At 57.2% G+C, this 21,865-nt stretch overlaps 1 protein-coding gene across 1 annotated transcript in view; it reads right to left on the reverse strand.

Annotated features, from left to right (window-relative positions):
* Nucleotides 1-7,403: 7,403 nt before the first annotated feature.
* The window catches only part of PDHX (pyruvate dehydrogenase complex component X), a 41,978-nt gene continuing 27,516 nt past the window's right edge, over nt 7,404-21,865 (reverse strand). Inside the window, exons 7-11 of the mRNA XM_054161413.1 lie at nt 19,445-19,592; nt 15,109-15,167; nt 14,314-14,472; nt 11,624-11,688; nt 7,404-7,932 (exon numbers count right to left, since the gene is read on the reverse strand). Of these exons, the coding sequence (XP_054017388.1) occupies nt 7,668-7,932; nt 11,624-11,688; nt 14,314-14,472; nt 15,109-15,167; nt 19,445-19,592 (696 nt within the window). The 3' untranslated portion in view covers nt 7,404-7,667. The remainder of the gene's footprint in view (nt 7,933-11,623; nt 11,689-14,313; nt 14,473-15,108; nt 15,168-19,444; nt 19,593-21,865) is intronic.

Here is a 21,865-nt window from a genome sequence, read left to right on the forward strand (position 1 = left end):
AGTTCCCCACACCCTCTGATGCATTCCTGGAAGCAGAGCTTGCTTTACAGCACCGTGCACTGAAGGGGCCAGATGAAGCAGCTGCTATACATTCTGCCTGCTTCAATTCTGGCAGGCTCCTGCCAAACAATACACTCTGGGAATGGAGCCTGGAAAGCCACAGCTCTTTCCAAAGCTCCAGACAGGGTGATGGATACTCCACTGGAGCTGGATCGTGCCACCTTAGGGATGACATACAGCAACATGTATGTGTTCAGTTACTCCAGAGAAACCCTTCCCTTCTCGAGCTCCCACCCTGCTGGCCCCCAGCCTGGGAGCACTGGCTTCTGGGGAGAGCCCAGGCACCTTCCTGCCTCCAGCTGAAGAGCAACTGCAGTTTCAGGAAAGAATCTCTCCTGCAGGGCTGTATCATAGAATCAGTCAGGGTTGGAAGGGACCACAAGGATCATCCAGTTCCAACCCCCCTGCCATGGGCAGGGACACCCCACAATAGATCAGCCTGGCCACAGCCTCAGCCAGCCTGGGCTAAAACACCTCCAGGGACGGGGCCTCAACCACCTCCCTGGACAACCCATTCCAGGGCTTCACCACTCTCATGGGGAAGAACTTCCTCCTCCCCTCCAGCCTGAATCTCCCCACCTCCAGCTTCATTCCATTCCCCCTAGGCCTATCACTGCCTGAGATCCTGAGCAGTCCCTCCCCAGCCTTCTTGGAGCCCCCTGCAGATCCTGGAAGGCCACAAGGAGGTCACCTGGGAGCCTTCTCCTCTCCAGACTGAACAGCCCCAACTCCTTCAGTCTGTCCTCACAGCAGAGCAGCTCCAGCCCTCTGCTCATCCTCCTGGCCCTTCTCTGGACACCTTCCAGCACCTCCAGATCCCTCTTGCAATAGGGGCTCCAGAGCTGGAGGCAGTACTGCAGGTGGGGTCTCCCCAGAGCTGAGCAGAGGGGCAGAATCCCCTCCCCTGCCCTGCTGGCCACACTTCTCTTGCTGCAGCCCAGGCTCTGCTTGGCTTTCCGGGCTGCAAGTGCACACTGAGAGCTCCTGGTGAGCTTCTCCTCCCCCAGCACCCCCAAGGCTCTCTCCTCAGGGCTGCTTTCCAGCCAGTCCCTGCCCAGCCTGCATTTGTGCCTGGGATTGCCTTGAGCCAGCTGCAGGACCCTGCCCTTGGTCTTGTTGAACCTCATGCCAGCAGATTTGGCTCTCTGGAACTGAGCCACTGAAGCAGGGTGCTCTCCTGGGGAGCACACAGGAGCACAGCAGAAGGCTTTTCCTCAAGCCCACTGGGGCAGGTATCATTTCTGACACCTGAAAGTCAGGTTAGATGGGTTGCTAGCATCTAGCATTGCCATCAACATAGAGTCATGGACTGGCTAAGGCTGGAAGGGACCTCAGAGCTCATCTCCTCCACACTCCTGCTGTGGGCAGGGACACCTCAAACCAGACTCAGCTGCTCAAGGCCTCATCCCTCCTGGCCTTTGACACCCCCATGGAGGAGGCAGCCACAGCCTCCCTGGGCAGCCTGTGCCAGAGTCTCACCACCCTGGTACTGCAGAGCTTCTTCCTCAGCTCCACTCTAACCCTGCTCTGCCTCAGCTTCAAACCATTCCACCCTTCTACAGTCTTCCTGTTAGGATCCCTTCAGCTATTGGAAGAAGGCTCTAGGGTCCCCCCCAGGAATCTTCTCTCCAGGCTGAACAACCCCAGCTCCCTCAGCCTGTCCTCATGGCAGAGGTGCTGCTGCTGTACCCACAACCTCCTTGGGCAACTTGTTCCAGTGTCTCACAACCTCACTCTCCCCTCTCAATCTCTGCTCAAGGTTCAATCCATTGCCTCTAGTCCCGTCACAGCAAGCCCTTGTGAAAAGTCCCTTCCTGGCTCTCTCCACTGCCTTCCCAGCATCTCCCTTTGGGCACAGGATCAACCAGGCTGGAAGAGACCTGCAAGATAAAGTCCAGCCTATCACCCAGCCCTAAATAATCAACCAGACCATGGCACTGAGTGCCACATCCAGGCTCTTCTTAAACACCTCCAGGGATGGGGACTCCACCACCTCCCTGGGCAGCACATTCCAATGGCCAATCTCTCTTGCTGGGAAGAACTTTCTCCTCACCTCCAGCCTGAACCTCCCCTGGCACAGCTTGAGACTGTGTCCTCTTGTTCTGGTGCTGGCTGCCTGGGAGAAGAGACCAACCCCCACCTGGCTACAACCTCCCTGCAGGGAGTTGTAGAGAGCAAGAAGGTCTCCCCTGAGCCTCCTCTTCTGCAGGCTAAGCAACCCCAGCTCCCTCAGCCTCTCCTCACAGGGCTGTGCTCCAGACCCCTCCCCAGCTTTGTTGCCCTTCTCTGGACACCTTCCAGCAGCTCAACCTCTTTCCTAACCTGAGGAGCCCAGAACTGGACACAGGACTCAAGGTGTGGCCTAACCAGTGCTGAGCACAGGGCACAATGACCTCCCTGCTCCTGCTGGCCACACTGTTCCTGATGCAGGCCAGGATGCCATTGGCCCTCTTGGCCCCCTGGGCACACTGCTGGCTCATGTTCAGCTGCTGTCCACCAGCACCCCCAGGTCCCTGTCTGCCTGGCTGCTCTCAGCCCCTCTGTCCCCAGCCTGTGCTGCTTCATGGGGTCACCACCATACGCTGCTGAACAGTGGAACAGGATTCAGGGTTGGAAGAGTGCAGAGCAAACCACGGCCTGGGCTGTGCCTGAAGCAGTGGTTGCTGGAGTCTCCCTCCCTGGCTTTACAGAGCGATCAGCCACGGGCACAGAGCCCTGTGCAGCAGCTGCAGGTCTCCCTGGGTGAGCTGATTGCCTCTCTCACCCTCAAGCCCTCTCCACGAGGGCTGGGTGCGCTGTCCCCCACGCAGGACCGCTCTTGCCACATCCCAGCGCTCCGTGACGAGGCACACAGGAGGGGAAAGCTGCCTTCTCACACCGACATTGCTTCACAGCCTCTCCAGGCTGTCTCTTAGCCAAGAGCTCTTGCTCCCAGCTATCATTCCAAGTGCCTCCTCACCTGTGCTTGAGCAACAGATGCCGTGGTGCAATTACTTCCTGCAAATGCAATCAGGGCAGGTTTCTCCCAGGCCTCCCTCCGTGTTGTGCCTGTACACAGACACTCACTCACACCTCCCCCTTGAAGCAGGAATCTGAAAGCCTCAGCAGGGCCCTTCAGAAACCTGCCCCTCTCTTCATCCTGTGGCCTGACTCTGAAAGGCTTTCACAGAGAGCAGCTGCTCCTCTTCAGCAGCCCAGCCCCACACACATGCCCAGGATGCACACAGCCCCACGGGCAGCTGCAGACCTGGGGATGTGTGCTTGGGAAGCTGCAGCTCAGAGAGGGACCCAGGGGGACTGGCTGACAGCTGATCAAATAGGAGGTAGCAGTACCCAGGGGGCCAAGAGAGCCACTGGCATCCTGGCTGGTGGTAGAAACAGGGTGGGCAGCAGGCACAGGGGGTGATCACCCCCCTGTGCTCAGCACTGCTGAGGACACACCTCGAGTGCTGTGTTCAGCTCTGGGCCCCTCACTACAGGAAGGACACTGAGGGGGAGACATGTCCTGAGAAGGGCAATCAGGCTGGAGAAGGGCCTGGAGCAGCTGGGCTATGAGGAGGGGCTGAGGGAGCTGGGGGTGTTCAGCCTGGAGAGGAGGAGGCTGAGGGGAGACCTCATTGCTCTCTACAGCTCCCTGAAGGGAGGTTGGAGCGAGGAGGGGGCAGCCTCTGCTCCTTGGTGGCAAGAGACAGGACCAGAGGAAATGGCTCCAAGCTGCCCCAGGGGAGATTCAGACTGGATCTCAGGAAACATTTCTTGCCAGAGAGGGTTCTCAAGACATTGGGATGGTGACACTTTTGTATGGTGAGGCTGCTGGAGCCTGGAGCAGGCTGCCCAGAGAGGTTGTGGAGTCTCCTGCTCTGGAGCCTTTCCAACCCCCCCTGGCTGTGTTCCTGTGGGCCCTGCCCTGGGTGCTCCTGCTCTGGCAGGGGGGTTGGACTGAATGATCTCTGGAGGTGCCTTCCAGCCCCTAACATTCAGTGATTCTATGCTGCCCAGTGGGTCAAGTACCCTGCATGAAGCAGCTGACACAGTCACACCTGAATTCCAGAGAAGCCCTTACCAGGACTTGCAAGTGACTTGCAGATGACATCCATCCATCCATCCTTCAGTCAAACAAAGCTGGCAAGCAGAGAGCTGGGTGTAAAGGAACTGGAATCAAAGCCTGCATGAGCCCTGGGGAGATCTGCACAGGTCAAGAGTTGCAGAGGTTGGTTTAGCTGCACTGTCTTCACCTGTCTGGTGAGGACAAGGAGCTGTACTGGCACCCCCAGAGGGAGATGTGGCCAAGGTCCCATTCTTATGGCCAACAGCACCTTCCAGTGGCTCCAGCAGCAGACATGGAGCTCTCTGACACTGCAGGAGCACAGGGACTTGCAGCTGAGCACAGCAGCCATGCAGCCCTCAGCTCTGGCCAGCTCCAGGCCACGACATACAAATGCTGGGCAGCAAACACCACCAGCACAGTGTGCAGGGGAGCAGACCTTAAACCAGCCTGCAGGTCTGCTCAGGCAGAGCAGATGGAGCTATGCAAAACCAGAATGGCTCAGGTTGGAAGAGACCTCACAGACCATCCCCTCCAACCTCCTGCCATGGGCCTCTCAACTGGACTCAAGGGCCCATCCAGCCTGGCCTTCAACACCCCCAGGCAGGAGGCAGCCACAGCCTCCCTGGGCAGCCTGTGCCAGAGTCTCCCCAGCCTGGTACTGAAGAACTCCTTCCTAATCTCCAGTCTAACCCTGCTCCCCCTCACCTTCACCATCCCCCCTTGTCCTCTCTCCAGACACCCTCAGGGAAAGTCCCTCTGCAGCCTTCCTGTAGGATCACTTCAGGCCTTGGAAGGCAGCTCTGAGGTTCTTTCCCCCTCTGCAAGGCAGGTATGATGCAGCTATCTTCAGAGAGGACAAAGTTCAAATGGGTGTTGATGAGTTCCAATTAATGAAGCTGTGGATTTCTCCAGATGACTTCAATGTTCTGGAGAAATTGCTTTACCTGGGATCCAGTTCAGTTTCCCAGGCTTTTCTGTCACCTCCTTTCCCCATTCATCTCCACAAGCCTCCTTGCAGCTTATAGTGAAGGCTAAGATAAAGATCAGTTAAATCTCTGATGCAAATACAATGAACTGGCCAAGGTGGTGCCCATCCACAGGAAGGGCTGGATGGAGGAACCTGCAAACTCCAGGCCTGGCAGCCTGCCCTCAGTGCCAGGCAAGGGATGGAGCAGAGCATCTTGAGTGCAGTCACACAGCACCTGCAGGATGGCCAAGGGCTCAGGCCCAGCCAGCATGGAGTTAGGAAGGGCAGCTCCTGCCTGACCAACCTGAGCTCCTTCCATGCCCAGGTGACTGCCTGGTGGCTGTGGGGCAGGCTGGGGATGGAGTCTGTCTGCCCTTCAGCAAGGCCTTTGACACTGTCCCCCACAGCAAACTGCTGGCCAAGCTGTCAGCCCCTGGCTGGGACAGCAGCTCTCTGAGCTGGGTGAGGAACTGGCTGGAGGCTGAGCCCAGAGAGTGGTGGTGAATGGTGCCACAGCCAGCTGGCAGCCAGGCACCAGTGGTGTGCCCCAGGGATCAGTGCTGGGCCTCAGCCTGGTCAATATCTTCATTGATGATCTGGAAGAGGGGATGGAGTCCAGCATCAGTAAATGTGCAGCTGACAGCAAGCTGGGGGCAGGAGTTGAGCTGTTAGAGGGTAGGAGAGCTCTGCAGAGGGACCTTGCCAGGCTGGGCAGATGGGCAGAGGCCAAGGGCAGGAGATTGAACACATCCAAGTGCCAGGGGCTGCACATTGGCCACAGCAACCCCAGGCAGTGCTACAGGCTGGGGGCAGAGTGGCTGAGAGCAGCCAGGCAGAGAGGGACCTCGGGGTGCTGGTTGATGGTAGGCTGAACATGAGCCAGCAGTGTGCCCAGGGGGCCAAGAAGGCCAAGGGCATCCTGGCCTGCATCAGGAACAGTGTGGCCAGCAGGAGCAGGGAGGTCATTGTGCCCTGTGCTCAGCACTGCTGAGGCCACACCTTGAGTCCTGTGTCCAGTTCTGGGCTCCTCAGGTTAGGAAAGAGGTTGAGCTGCTGGAAGGTGTCCAGAGAAGGGCAACAAAGCTGGGGAGGGGTCTGGAGCACAGCCCTGGGAGGAGAGGCTGAGGGAGCTGGGGTTGCTTAGCCTGGAGAAGGCTCAGGAGAGACCTCATTGCTCTCTCCAACTCCCTGAAGGGAGGCTGTAGCCAGGTAGGGGTTGGGCTCTTCTCCCAGGCAGCCAGCACCAGAACAAGAGGACACAGTCTCAAGCTGTGCCAGGGGAGGTTTAGGCTGGAGGTGAGGAGAAAGTTCTTCCCAGAAAGATTAACTGACCACTGGGATGTGCTGCCCAGGGAGGTGGTGGAGTCCCCATCCCTGGGGGTGTTCAAGAGGGGATTGGATGTGGAACTTGGAGCCATGGTTTAGTAGTCATGAGGTCTGTGGTGACAGCTTGGACTTGCTGATCTCTGAGGTCTTTTCCACCCTCATTGCTTCCATGATTCCACCAGAGCTCTTCTTTTTATTGATTTGGTTGGTTGGGTTTTCCCCACTCTGCCAGACCAGTGATGATCTTCTAAACATTCATTTGCTCTAAATTTGGATAGTACAATCTGCCAGAAGAGGTCCTGGAAACTCAAAAGCTCTCTCTTGCAGCAGTATGATTTAGCTACTGCATCATCTTGGCACTGGCCAGGACTCCTGGCAGCTCTTGGCTCAGCTTCCTCTCTCTGGAAGCTGAACATTTAGCCCTTCAACAAAGCATCCCCTCTCCCAGCACAGGAAAGACCCCCCTGGAGCACAGCAGCTAGCTCTGCTGTGGGAGCAGCTTCAGAGGAGGCCACAAAAATGATCAGAGGGCTGGAGCACCTCTGCTGTGAATGAAGGATGGGGTAAAATTCAGCCTGGAGAAGAGAGGGCCCTGGGGAGACTTCACTGCCCCTTCAGAACACTAAGAAGCCTCTATGGAACCTGGGGACAGACTTTTGAGCAGGGCCTCTGGGGACAGGACAAGGGGGGAGGGTTTGAAAGTAAAGGAGGGAGATTCAGCCTCAAGAGAAGGAAACCTTTTCTTTATTTTGTTTATGCTGAGGCTGGCAAGAGCCTGGCTCAGGCTGCCTAAGAGATGGGGCAGATGCCCCCTCCCTGGAACCATCCCAGGTCAGGTTGGCTGGGGCTCTGAGCTACCTGCTCCAGTTGAAGGTGCCCCTGCTGACTGCAGGGGGAGGGTTGGACTGAATGACCTTTCCAGGCTCCTTCCACCACAAACTATTTTGTGGCTTCCCTTTGAACTCCATCGAGTTGCTCTGAACGCTCTTAGCCAGAGGAGACAGATCCCTCCCTGCCATCTGCTGTGCCACCAGTCCCAGGGGCTGAGGACCCCCAGCAGGGGAGCTTTCGAGCTCTGACAGCACAAAACCTGCCCCTTGCCAAGGACTCCCAGCAGGAGAGCTCCTCCTTTTTCTGACATCCAGTCAATAAATAAAGTGTTCTAGCACCCTCCTGCCAGGGGCTCTGCATTCCTCTCTAGAGAACAGCTGTCTGAAGGCCATAACCCTGCTCCCTGCCCTGCAGGCCGGGCCCCGCGCCCCCCGCTCAGCACAGGGCGAGGCGCATTGGATTCTCCAGGTTGGCCTTCAGGCTCTCCAGAAACCTGGAAGCCAGTTCATCATCCACCACACGGCCATCACTGGACAGAGTCACTGTCAGAAGCTGCTGCTGCTCCAGGCTCTCGTTGCCTTCTTCATCCTCCACCAGCCTGAGCTCGGCCCTGGCGCGGCCCACGGCCAGGATGCAGGCCTGGGGCGGGTTGATGACGGCGGTGAAGCCGTTGATGCCAAACATGCCCAGGTTGGAGATGCTGAGGGGGAGAGAAACAAACAGAAGGGTTGCCAGTGAGGCCAGAAGAGAATCATCATACAATTGTCAGGGTTGGAAGGGACCCCAAGGCTCAGCCAGTCCCAACCCCCCTGCCCTGGGCAGGGACACCTCACACCACAGCAGCTTGCTCACAGCCACCTCCAGCCTGGCTGCAAACACCTCCAGGCAGGAGGCTGCCACCACCTCCCTGGGCAGCCTGTGCCAGGCTCTCACCACCCTCATGGGCAACAACTTCTTCCTCACAGCCAGTCTCAAGCTCCTCACTTCTAGCTTTCCTCCATCCCCCCCAGTCCTATCCCTCTCTGACACCCTCAAAAGTCCCTCCCCAGCTTTCCTGCAGCCCCCTGCAGATCCTGGAAATCCACAAGTGCCAGGGGCTGCACATTGGCCACAGCAACCCCAGGCAGTGCTACAGGCTGGGGTCAGAGTGGCTGAGAGCAGCCAGGCAGAGAGGGACCTGGGGGTGCTGGTTGATGGTAGGCTGAACATGAGCCTGCAGTGTGCCCAGGGGGCCAAGGAGGCCAAGGGCATCCTGGCCTGCAGCAGGAACAGTGTGGCCAGCAGGAGCAGGGAGGTCATTGTGCCCTGTGCTCAGCACTGCTCAGGCCACACCTTGAGTCCTGTGTCCAGTTCTGTGCCCCTCAGGTTAGGAAAGAGGTTGAGCTGCTGGAAGGTGTCCAGAGAAGGGCAACCCCCTGGGGAGGGGTCTGGAGCACAGCCCTGTGAGGAGAGGCTGAGGGAGCTGGGGTTGCTTAGCCTGGAGAAGAGGAGGCTCAGGGGAGACCTTCTTGCTCTCTCCAACTCCCTGAAGGGAGGTTGTAGCCAGGTGGGGGTTGGGCTCTTCTCCCAGGCAGCCAGCACCAGAACAAGAGGACACAGTTTCAAGCTGTGCCAGGGGAGGTTTAGGCTGGAGGTGAGGAAGAAGTTCTACCCAGAGAGAGTGATTGCCCATTGGAATGGGCTGCCTGGGGAGGTGGTGGAGTCACCATCCCTGGAGGTGTTCAAGAGGACACTTGATGGGGTGCTTGGTGCCATGGGTTAGTTGATTAGGTGGTGTTGGAGGATAGATTGGACACGATGATCTTGCAGGTCTCTTCCAACCTGGTCTGGTCTGTTCTATTCTATTCTATGAAGGAGTCCTGGGAGCCTTCTCCTCTCCAGCCTGCACAGCCCCAACTCTCTCAGGCTGTCTCCAGGGCAGAGCAGCTCCAGCCCTCTGCTCCTCCTCGTGGCCTTCTCTGGGCACCTTCCAGCACCTCCTGAAGCAGAGGCTCCAGAGCTGGACTCGGTGGGGTCTCAGCAGAGCAGCGACTGCTGTGACCCAGTGCTCCCCCAAGGCCAAACCTATCAGCTCCAAAGCAGATTCCAGCTGGGCTCATTCAAATGCCAGAGGTTTGGGATTTCTGCACTTACAACCAAGAGACCCTTTCAAGAGTCCCATTTCTTTACAGCACTGCACACAGCAGGCAGAAAGTAGGTCAGGGAAGTCCCAGCTCCAAATGAACTTGGCCTCTCTCTGTCCCAGGCCACACTGTCTTTCAGATTGAACCAAGCAATACAAAGTGGGGCATACAGGAATCCCTCAGGCACAGAAAGCCTGATGAGGCCTCTCACCCGGCAGCATTTCTGTGTCACCACACAGAGCACTAGGAAAGGCTTGGACTCTATGGTGAGAGATGGTCTAGAGAGACAGCTGAATCAGCACCCACTGCTCTCTCTTACAGCTGCTGGGCTGCATCCAAAGCAGTGTGGCCAGAGATGGAGAGAGAGGATGCTGCCCCTCTGCTCTGCTCTGTGAGACCTCTCCTGCAGGGCTGTGTCCAGCTCTGGAGCCCTCCACACAGCAAGGACATGGACCTGGTGGAGCAGGTCCAGAGGAAGGGCACCAAGATGGTCAGGGGCTGGAGCAGCTCTGCCTGGAGGCCAGGCTGAGGGAGCTGGGGGTGTTCAGCCTGGAGAAGAGAAGGCTGCAGGCAGCCCTAAGAGCAGCCTGCCAGGACCTGAAGGGGGCTACAAGAAGGCTGCAGAGGGACTGCTGGCAAAGGCCTGCAGGGACAGGCCCAGGGGCAATGGTTTGGAATGAGAGCAGAGCAGATTGAGATTGGATGTGAGCAACAAGTTCTGCAGCAGGAGGCTGCTGGGACACTGCAGGAGGTTGCCCAGGGAGGTGGTTGAGGTCCCATGCCTGGAGCTATTCAAGGTGAGGCTGGAGAAGGCTGTGAGCAACCTGCTGTAGGGGAGGATGTCCCTGCTGAGTGCAGGGGGTCAGACTGGATGATTTCTGGAGGTCCCTTCCAACCCAAACCATTCTGTGACTCTGTTCCATGAGGTTTTTCTGCTGAGAAGCTCCCAGATTCCTGGGCCACTCCTCCAGCAGCAGACATCAGTCCAGCTGCAAGCCTGGCACATCACTGCCCCTGGCAGCCACACTTCCACAGAAGCTGTGGGGTGTCACTCTCACCACACACTATGTTTGAGGAGACAGGATGAGCACTTAGAATGACCTTTCACAAGCTGACTGCCAGCCAGTTCAGCTGCAGTTTGGTTCAGCAGAGGTGTTGCTTGGTGACAGCACACTCTGCCCCTCTGGAGACACTGCTCTGAAGAGCAAACTGAAATCAACCTGGAGGTCCCTTCCAACCCCTAACATCCAGTGGACATCCTTGCCTGCCACAATACCTCTGACAAACAATTCCTTTCAGGGTCTCTGTGCTGTCAGCAAAGAGGCTGGCTGGCATTTGCAAATCCAGCTCAGCATCCTTCTGCAGCTGGGGAAAATAGGGTGGAAAAGGAGAAGTTTCATCCCCCTCAGCATGGAACACCTTGAATTCTGCACCAGCCTCTGCTGAAGGCAACCTGTACCATGAGAGTCACAGTCTCACAGGGCTGGAGGGCACCTCTGGAGATCACCCAGTCCAAGCCAGAGCAGGGCACCCAGGGCAGCTCACACAGGAACACATCCAGGGGGGGTTGGAAAGGCTCCAGAGCAGGAGACTCCACAACCTCTCTGGGCAGCCTGCTCCAGGCTCCAGCACCCTCACAAAGGTTTCCCTTCTGTTCCCCTGGCACCTCCTCTGCTCCAGCCTGCCCCCAGTGCCCCTTGTGCTGTCCTTGGCCATCCCTGAGCAGAGCCTGGCTCTGTCCTCCAGCACTGCCCTGCACAGCTTTATCCCCAGCACTGAGGGCAGCCCTCAGGCTCCTCTGCTCCCAGCTCCCAGCCCCAGCTCCCTCAGCCTGTGCTCACAGGGAGATGTTCCACTGCCTGCAGCAGCTTTGTGCCTCTGGGCTGGGCTCTCTCAAGCAGTTCCCTGAGGTCCTTCTTGGACTGATGGGACCAGAATTGGACACAGTACTCCAGATGTGGCCTCAGCAGGGCAGAGCAGAGGGACAGGAGAACCTCTCTGCACCTACTCACCACCTCCCTTCTAATGCAGCCCAGGATGCCCTTGGCCTTCTTGGCCCCAAGGGCACATTGCTGGCCCATGGGCATCCTGCTGTCCACCATCTTTTCCCCCAGACATTCAACCCAGGTTTGGCCTTCAAAATCATCCCTTGGAATTTCACCCTGACTGGAGCAGGATATTCCAATGTACAGCACTAGGACAGCACAGAACAGCTGAGATTGGAACAGTTCTGAACCCATGCACAAATCAAGAGCCACAGAGTGCTACCTGAAAGATCCTCCCTGGTACTCTTCTGGTAACAGTTTTCCATCTCTTGCTTTCTTCGCTAGGGCCTAAGGAGAATGAAAGAGGAAAAACAGGAGAGAAAAAAGAAACTGAAGTGTGGTAACAGACAAATTCGTTTGCATACAGCCATGGAAAGTCACAGATTCACAGATGGGGTTGGGCTGGAAGGGACCTTAAAGATCATCCAGCTCCAACCCCCTGCCCTGGGCAGGGACACCTCCCACCAGCCCAGGCTGCTCAGGGCCTCATCCAGCCTGGCCTTGAACACCTCCAGGGAAGGGACAGCCACAGCCTCCCTGGGCAGCCTGTGCCAGAGTCTCCCCACCCTCACTGTCAAGAATTTCTTCCTCCTCTCCAGTCTCAGTCTGCCCTCTCCCAGCTCAAAGCCATTGTTCCTCATCCTGGCACTCCCAGCCCTTATCAAAGTTCCCTCCCCACCTCCTGGAGCCCTTCAGGTACTGGAAGGCTGCTCTGAGGTCTGCCTGGAGCTTTCTCTTCTTCAGGCTGAACAGCCCCAACTCCCTTAGCCTGTTCCCATAGGGCAGGTTCTCCAGCCCTCTGATCATCTTGATGGCCTCCTCTGGACCTGCTCCAGCAGCTACTTTCAGGACTTGCCAGTGGGCTCTGGAGGGATTTTCTGTGTGTGTCCTGTGGAGATCCTGTCAGCACTTGAGCTGCAAGCCTTGAAGAAAGAGCCTTGGGGGTGCTGGTTGCTGAGAAGCTCACCACGAGCCAGCAGTGCCCTCATGCAGCTGGGCTGCACCAGAGCAGTGCAGCTTGTGCTCAGCCCTGGGAGTCCATCAGCACCCCCATGTGGACCTGGGCACATCCTGCCTCATGCCCAGCCAGCTGTCCACCAGCACCCCCAAGACCTCTGAAGACAGGCAGTTTGCAGCCACTCTGGCCCAAGCCTGGAGCTTTCACAGGGTTGTTGTGACCCAAGTGCAGGACCCAGCACTTGGCCTTGTTAAAGCTCACTGTGTTGGCCTCAGCCCATGGACTGAACCTGTCCAGATGTCTCTGCAGAGCCTTACATACATAGAATACACACATAGAATAGACCAGGTTGGAAGAGACCTGCAAGATCATCGTGTCCAACCCATCAACCAATCCAACACCACCCAAACAACTAACCCATGGCACCAAGCACCCCAGCAAGTCTCCTCCTGAACACCTCCAGTGATGGTGACTCCACCACCTCCCCAGGCAGCCCATCCCAATGGGCAATCACTCTCTCTGTGTAGAACTTCCTCCTAACCCCCAGCCTAAACCTCCCCTGGCACAGCTTCAGACTGTGTCCTCTTGTTCTGGTGCTGGCTGCCTGGGAGAAGAGACCAACCCCCACCTGGCTACAACCTCCCTTCAGGGAGTTGGAGAGAGCAAGAAGGTCTCCCCTGAGCCTCCTCTTCTCCAGGCTAAGCAACCCCAGCTCCCTCAGCCTCTCCTCACAGGGCTGTGCTCCAAGCCCCTCACCAACTTTGTTGCCCTTCTCTGGACTCTTTCCAGCAGCTCAACCTCCTTCCTAAACTGAGGGGCCCAGAACTGGACACAGGACTCAAGGTGTGGCCTAACCAGTGCAGTGTACAGGGGCACAATGACCTCCCTGCTCCTGCTGGCCACACTGTTCCTGATGCAGGCCAGGATGCCATTGGCCCTCTTGGCTGCCTGGGCACACTGCAGGCTCATGTTCAGCCTACCACCAACCAGCACCCCCAGGTCCCTTTCCACCTGACTGCTCTCAGCCACTCTGACCCCAGCCTCTAGCTCTGCATGGGGTTGTTGTGGCCAATGTGCAGCACCTGGCACTTGGATGTGTTCAATCTCCTGCCCTTGGCCTCTGCCCATCTGTGCAGCCTGGCAAGGTCCCTCTGCAGAGCTCTCCTACCCTCTAACAGATCAACTCCTGCCCCCAGCTTGCTGTCAGCTGCACATTTACTGATGCTGGACTCCATCCCCTCCTCCAGATCATCAATCAAGATATTGAACAGGCTGGGGCCCAGCACTGATCCCTGGGGCACAGCACTGGTGCCTGGCTGCCAGCTGGCTGTGGCACCATTCACCACCACTCTCTGGGCTCAGCCTCCAGCCAGTTCCTAACCCAGCTCAGAGCTGCTGTCCCAGCCAGGGGCTGACAGCTTGGCCAGGAGTCTGCCATGGGGGACGGTGTCAAAGGCCTTGCTGAAGTCCAGGCAGACCACATCCACAGCCTGCCCCACATCCAGCAGGCAGTCACCTGGGCACAGAAGGAGCTCAGGTTGGTCAGGCAGGACCTGCCCTTCCTAACTCCATGCTGGCTGGGCCTGAGCCCTTGGCCATCCTGCAAGTGCTGTCTGATTGCCTTCCTACCCTGCAGCAGCTGAACTCTGCTGCTCAGCTCAGCGTGGTGCAAACTTACTGACGGTGCCCTCCATTCCCATCACCCCAATCATTCATGAAGGGATGAAACAGAAGTGGCCCCAGTACCAAGGCACAGCAGCAGTGAGCAGCTGGATTGAACTCCTTCTGAACAGAGTCCCAGAACTCCTGGCACTTTTGAAGCCGAGGAAACGCTGGAACTGCTGCCAGTCCCTGTGCGACCTGCCTCCGTTACTGCTGCTGGGCACCTGGCTCACTCTGCACTCTCTGCTGCACAAACCATGCACTGCTCAGCCTGCTGTGGACTTGAGCCCTACCTTTGCAGAGGCAGCAATCTCCTGTATCCCCTTAGCAGCCACATCTTTGATGATGGGGGTAATGAGGCCTCGCTCGGTGGCCACAGCAATGGCGATGTCGATGGAGTGCAGCTGCCTGCAGGCTTCTCCATCCCAGGTAACATTCACAGCTGGCATTTGCTGCAGGAGGGAGAGCAAGAACAAAAGGCAGCTGTGAAAAGAGCAGCAGTGCAGGCAATTAGCAGTGCCAGCCCTGTCAGACAGACAGCTGTGTGCAGGCAGTGCCCACACTAATGAGTGCCTCCCAGGCTGCTGGCTGTCAGTGAGGGCAGGACAGGGCACAGCTGTCAGCAGGACTGCCACGAGCAGGACAAAATGAGACCCACAAAGCAGCTCACTCAGACAGGCAGTGAGCAGATGCCCTTCATCAGCTTGCAGTGCTCCTATTCAAGCTTGCTTTGGGAGACAGCAGCAAGGGGTCTGCCAGGATCTGAAAAGAGCAGGGCAGGCAAAAGGTTTTTCGGTGGTGCTGGGAAAAAAATTAACAGAAGCCTCCAAAGTCCCAGGATGGAGTCTCAGCTCCCTCCCTGGGCAACCTGGGCAGCCTGCTCCAGGCCTCCAGCACCCTCACAGCCACAAAGGTTTCCCTTCTGTTCCCATGGCACCTCCTCTGCTCCAGCTTGTCCCCCAGTGCCCCTTTGTGCTGTCCTTGGCCATCCCTGAGCAGAGCAATCCTGCACTGTTCCAGCAACCTCGTGGTGCACAACTTGTTCCTCACATCCCATTTACATCTTTAAAAGTCCATCATCCACTTACCTTCAGAGTAACTGCAGCTGCCTTGATAATAAAATCATTGACAGACACTTTAATGTCATCTGCAAAAGACACACAAAGAGAGTCAGTGCTCCAGCAGCAAAGCTTTCCTGCCAGCAACAGCTCAGCTCCACTCTCCAATTGCAGCAGCAAGGAAACTTCTCTCTCTTTTGGGAGTATTACCAAGGAGAAGTCTCCTGAGCAGAGACATCTTGCCAGGTACTGCTAGAAGGTCACAATAGCTGCAAAGCCCTCCTTATAAAGAGCAGCAGATAGGTTTTTAGGGTTCACAGACCTAGTCTCCACTGTAGGATCCACAGACACAGAGACAACGGTGCAGAGTGCTCTTGGATCTGCAGTGACTGCAGAGATGAGCTGGCATGCAGCTGGACAGCAGCAGCATCTTGCTCTCTAGTGGCCTTTGGGGCCTTTTAGTGTAAGACTTAGCAAGGTGAAGGCATCTGGCAATCCTGAAAGCAGGCTGACAATCTGTTCTCAAGCAGGCTGCAAAGCCAGTGACAGGTAAGTGCAAGGCAAAGCAACACACACAAAAGGCAGCAACAGAATCCTAGGATGGCTCAGGTGGGAAGGGACCTCAGAGATCATCTCCTCCAACCTCCCCACCATGGGCAGGAACACCTCTCAATGGGACTTGGTTGCTCAGGGCCTCATCCAGCCTGGCCTTCAGCACCCCCAGGCAGGAGGCAGCCACAGCCTCCCTGGGCAGCCTGTGCCAGAGTCTCACCACCCTGACACTGAAGAGCTTCTTCCTCAGCTCCAGCCTAACCCTGCTCTGCCTCAGCTCCAAACCATTCCCCCTTGGCCTGTCTCCAGACACCCTGATGAAAAGTCCCTCTGCAGCCTTCCTGGAGGATCCCTTCAGGTGCTGGCAGGCAGCTCTAAGGTCCCCCTGGAGCCTTCTCTTCTCCATGCTGAACACCCCCAGCTCACTCAGCCTGTGCTCACAGCAGAGCTGCTCCAGCCCTGGGACTCATGCCAGCAGCTCTGTGCCCTTCTTCTGAAGCCATACTCAAACACAGTGACCTGGAGAGAACTGGATCCACCTGAGGTGAGCCCATGAAACCCTGGGCAGCAGCACCTTAGCTTGCTTTCCCCAAAAGCTCAAGAGAGATCAGGGATAGCAACACCAGCTGCATTTGCTTGCGTGGGCTTGGTTTTGTTGTTTCTTTTCCCAGGGTTGAGGAGCCCAAAAGTGCCAACTCAAATCAAACCTAGAAGCAAAGCCTACAGGTGAGGGTGCAGAATAAAGTCACAGCTGCTGCAGGATCACCCTGAAGATGCCAGGTATTTATCACAGTATCACCAAGGTTGGAAGAGACCTCGAGCATCATCCAGTCCAGCCTGCCACCACAGACCTCATGACTAGACCATGGCACCAAGTGCCACATCCAAGCTCCTCTTGAACACCTCCAGGGATGGGGACTCCACCACCTCCCTGGGCAGCACATCCCAATGGTGAATGACTCTCTCAGTAAAGAACTTTCTCCTCACCTCCAGCCTAAACCTCCCCTGGCACAGCTTGAGACTGTGTCCTCTTGTTCTGGTGCTGGCTGCCTGGGAGAAGAGACCAACCCCCACCTGGCTACAACCTCCCTTCAGGTAGTTGTAGAGGGCAATGAGGTCTCCCCTGAGCCTCCTCTTCTCCAGGCTAAGCAACCCCAGCTCCCTCAGCCTCTCCTCTCAGGGCTGTGCTCAAGGCCTCTCCCCAGCTTTGTTGCCCTTCTCTGGACACCTTCAAGTCTCTCAATGTCCTTCTTAAACTGAGGGCCCAGAACTGGACACAGGACTCAAGGTGTGGCCTAAGCAGTGCTGAGCACAGGGCAGAATGACCTCCCTGCTCCTGCTGGCCACACTGCTCCTGATGCAGGCCAGGATGCCATTGGCCTTCTTGGCCACCTGGGCACACTGCTGGCTCATGTTCAGGCAGCTGTCAATCAGCACCCCCAGGTCCCTCTCTGTTTGGCAGCTCTCAGCCACTCTGCCCCCAGCCTGTAGCTCTGCCTGGGGTTGCTGTGGCCAAAGTGCAGCCCCTGGCACTTGGACTTGTTGAATGCCATCCTGTTGGCCTCTGCCCATCTGTCCAGCCTGGCAAGGTCCCTCTGCAGAGCCCTTCTACCCTCTAACTGACCAACACCTGCTCCCAGCTTGGTGTCATCTGCAAACTTGCTGATGACTGACTCCATCCCCTCCTCCAGATCATCAGTGAAGATGTTAAAGAGGCTGGGGCCCAGAACTGATCCCTGGGGCACAGCACTGGTGCCTGGCTGCCAGCTGGCTGTGGCACCATTCACCACCACTCTCTGGGCTCAGCCTCCAGCCAGTTCCTCACCCAGCTCAGAGAGCTGCTGTCCCAGCCAGGGGCTGACAGCTTGGCCAGCAGTTTGCTGTGGGGGATGGTGTCCAAGGCCTTGCTGCAGTCCAGGCAGACTCCATCCACAGCCTGCCCCACATCCACCAGGCACTCACTGGGCATGGAAGGAGATCAGGTTGGTCAGGCAGGAGCTGCCCTTCCTAACTCCATGCTGGCTGGGCCTGAGCCCTTGGCCATCCTTCAGGTGCAGTTATTGCCCCCAGGATAATCTGCTCCATCACTTTCCCTGGCACTGAGGTCAGGCTGCCAGGCCTGGAGTTTCCAGGTTCCTCCATCCCACCCTGCTTGTGGATGGGGACCACACTGGCCAGCTTCCAGTCATCTGGGACCTCTCCAGTGAGCCAGGACTGGAGGAAAATGATTTACATGATCCTAAATGCACCATCCTCCCAAGACAAGCAGTTACACTGCTGCCAGCTGAGCAGAGGGAGACACAAAGCCTCTTTACTCTCAGGTCCAGTTCCTGGTGCACACCTACTCTTGGGAATGCTTCTGGAAAGGGCAACCTAGAGCTGGTAGAGCCATAGAATGGGCTGGGATGGAAAAGCCCTTTCAGATCACCCAGTCCAACCATTCCCTAACCACCCAGGCTGGTGCTAAGCCACAATCCTCAGCACCACATCTCTGCCTCTCTGAATCACCTACAGGTATGGACTCAACCACCTCCCTGGGCAGCCTGGGCCAGTGCTTGAGAATCCTTTCAGTGAAGAAGTTTCTTCTCATGCCCAATCTAACCTCCCCTGGCACAATTTCAGGCCATTTCCTCTCCTCCTGTCTCTTGTGACTAGGGAGAGGAGACCAACCCCCACCTCACTGCAACCTCCTTTCAGGGAGCTGGGGGGGGAGCAAGGAGGTTTCCCTGCATCTTCCTCTTATCCAGACTAAACAACTCCAATTCCCTCAGCTGCTCCTCCCCAGACCTTCACCAGCTTCATGGCCCTTCTCTGGACCTGCTCCAGCCCCTCAATGTCCTTCTTGGAGTGAGGAGCCCAAAACTGAACCCAGGACTCAAGGGGTGGCCTCAGCAGTGCCCAGTACAGGGGGACAACTCCTGCCCTGGTCCTGCTGGCCACATGGTTCCTGATGCAGGCCAGGATGGACTTTTTGGCCACTTGGGCACATGTTGGCTCATTTTAGGCAGCTGTCACAGGATCACAGGATGTTAGGGGTTGGAAGGGACCTCTGGGGATCTTCCAGCCCAACCTCCCTGCCAGAGCAGGAGCAGAGAATCCAGCACAGGGCACACAGGAATACATCCAGGATGGGTCTTCAAAGCTGGGGAGGGGTCTGGAGCACAGCCCTGGGAGGAGAGGCTGAGGGAGCTGGGGTTGCTTAGCCTGCAGAAGAGGAGGCTCAGGGGAGACCTTCTTGCTCTCTCCAACTCCCTGAAGGGAGGTTGTAGCCAGGTGGGGGTTGGTCTCTTCTCCCAGGCAGCCAGCACCAGAACAAGAGGACACAGTCTCAAGCTGTGCCAGGGGACACTCAGGCTGGAGGTGAGGAAGAAATTCTTCCCAGCAAGAGAGATTGGCCATTGGGATGTGCTGCCCAGGTGGAGTCCCCATCCCTGGAGGTGCTTAGGAAGAGCCTGGCTGAGGCCCTTGGTGCCATGCTTTAGCTGATCAGATGGTGCTGGGTGACAGGTTAGACTCAATGATCTCAAAGGTCTCTTCCAACCTGGTTAATTCTATTCTATTCTATACTCCAGAGAAGGAGACTCCACAGCCTCTGTGGGGAGCCTGTTGTAGTGCTCTGTGACCCTCACAGTGAAGAAGCTCCTCCTCATGTCCATGATGGTTATCCCTTGGCAAGCTGTCCCATTCAGTGACCAGAGGGAACCACAGCTCAAGTCCAGGCTTCAGCACACGCTGCCTGTAGACCTGGGCAAGCTGGTGTAAGGCAGCCAAGCAGCAGGAGCAGAGGCTCCAGCCAGGCAGTTTCATCACTAACCTTTTGCCAGCTCTTTTCTCAGCCTCAAAACAGCACCAATGTCACAGTCAGCAGCAGCATAGGCATGGGGGATGGTTGTCTTGGACTCTGTCAGCCTCTTGGCAATAACTCTTCGGATGGTGCTAGCTGGGATCTCGGTGAAGGTGCCCTGGAAGGAATCACAGACTGCACAGGAAACAGCAGGAAAGCAAAGGGGGGTGTGTGTGTCCCCCCACCCCCACTGAGAAAGGCCTGCAGCACTGGCAGCTTCTCAGCAGTGACTCCTGCTCAATTCAGATATGCCTAGAGAGCAAGAACCCACCCCTGGAAGCAGCAGGGGCAAGGCCAAGCAGTGCTCTGGTCTGGCCCACTCCACTTGGAGGCACACAGCAGGGGGTGCAGGGCAAAACCAGGCTCACAGCACAGAGCTAAGCCCAGGCTTCCAGCAGGCTGCTGAGAAAAAGTCTTTGCACACATTCAGCCATGGACCCTGGGCCTGAGCACAGCAGCACTGCTGCCCTGGCCAGAGCTGCTGTGTCCAGCACAACAGGCTTGGCTCCAGTTTAAGGACAACAGAGAGCTGCCCCAGCACAACCACAGGAAGGCAGGGCTGGGAAGGGACCTCCAGAGATCAGAGCCCAGCCCCCCTGCCAGAGCAGGGCACACAGGAACACAGCCAGGGGGGGTTGGAAAGTCTCCAGAGCAGGAGGCTCCACAACCCCCCTGGGCAGCCTGCTCCAGGGCTCCAGCACCCTCACCACACAGAAGTGTCTCCTTGTGTCGAGGTGGAACCTCCTGGGTGCCAGCTTGTACCCTGCTGCTCCTTGTCCTGTCACTGGGCACCACCAAACAGGGCCTGGCCCCTCCCTCCTGACCCCCACCCCTCAGCTATTGATAGGCATTGATCAGATCCCTCTCAGCCTTCTCTCCTCCAGACTAAACAGCCCCAGGGCTCTCAGTCTCTCTTCACAGGGGAGATGCTCAAGTCCCCTAAGCATCCTCCTGGCTCTCCCTTGGCCTCTCCCCAGCAGGTCTCTGTCTCTCTGGAACTGGGGAGCCCAGAACTGGGCAGAGGATTGCAGCTGTGGTCTCAGCAGGGCAGAGCAGAGGGGCAGGAGAGCCTCCCCAGCCCTGCTGGCCACACTTCTCTTCGCTGTCCCTCTTGGCCCCCAGGGCCCATTGGCACTGCTTTTCCAGCTCCCTGAGTGGCTCTGCAGGAGAATCCTCACTGCCTGTCTCTTTTGTTCCTCCTTCCAGACACCCTGTGGCATGTTTCACTGCAGAAGTTTTCCCCAACTGCCAGTCACCTGTCAGGGAGGCTCTTGGAGTACAAGTGACTGCAGAAAGCAAGGAAATCAGCTCTGCTGTCAGGAAGATGTTGCTCAGGCTCAGCATGTGCCCTGAGACGAGAGGTGGAGAGCCCTGGGGCTGTTCAGTCTGGAGCAGAGAAGCCTGAGAGGGGATTTGATCAATGTTTGTAAGTATCTGAGGGCTGGGGGTCAGGAGGGAGGGGACAGGGACAGGCTCTGCTGAGCTGCACCCTGGGATAGGCCAAGGGGCAATGGATATAAACTCCAGCCCAGCAGGTTCCAGCTCAACATGAGGAGGAACTTCTGCCCTGTGAGGCTCCCAGAGCCCTGGAGCAGGCTGCCCAGAGAGGTTGTGGAGTCTCCTTCTCTGGAGCCTTCCCAGCCCTGCCTGGATGTGTTCCTGTGGGACCTGTGCTGGATTCTCTGCTCCTGCTCTGGCAGGGGGCTGGACTCCATGATCTTCGAAGGTCCCTTCCAAGCCCTCACATTCTGTGAGCCTCAGGAAGAATCAAAATGAGAAGGGAAAACAACACTTCAGCATCTCAGGAAGGAGCTGGCTGCAGGTCCCATCACCATGGTGCTGGCTCTGGTTGGGATGGAGCCAACTCTTCCCTGAGGTGCCCTTTCCTTGCTGGGCTTTGGAGTTGTGGCTAAAGCAGAGCTGCCATCACGCTGGTGCTTCAGCACCTGCATCAAAGCTTCCCCTCTGCTCCTGCTCTGCTCCCCACCAGAGATCACTGGATGGGCAAGAAGCTGGGAAGAGGCACAGCCAGGTCAACCAACACTGCCTGACAGAGATCACCAATGAAAAATGGAAGTGAGGAGGCTGTGGGAAGGTGGCCTCTGCTCAGGGACCGGCTGGGCACGCTGCCTGGGTGCTTTTCTATCACTTGGTTTCCTCCTCCCCTTCCTCTTTCCTCTGCTGTTAAGTCACCTTCACCTCTGCTCACACATTTTTCCCTTGGGTTTGCCCTTCCTGCTCTCCCCAACCCCTTTTCCCATGGTGAGGGCAGTGAGCTGGTCCTTCACATGGAATTCTAGAGCCAGAAAGATTCTCTCCCCTTCCCCATGTTTGGGGCAGGCTTTCCATCTCTGCTGATGTGCACTTCAGCATCAGTGGGGGAAACCCCCA

The sequence above is a fragment of the Dryobates pubescens genome, chromosome 5 (genome assembly GCF_014839835.1).
Source record: "Dryobates pubescens isolate bDryPub1 chromosome 5, bDryPub1.pri, whole genome shotgun sequence".
Taxonomy (NCBI): domain Eukaryota; kingdom Metazoa; phylum Chordata; class Aves; order Piciformes; family Picidae; genus Dryobates; species Dryobates pubescens.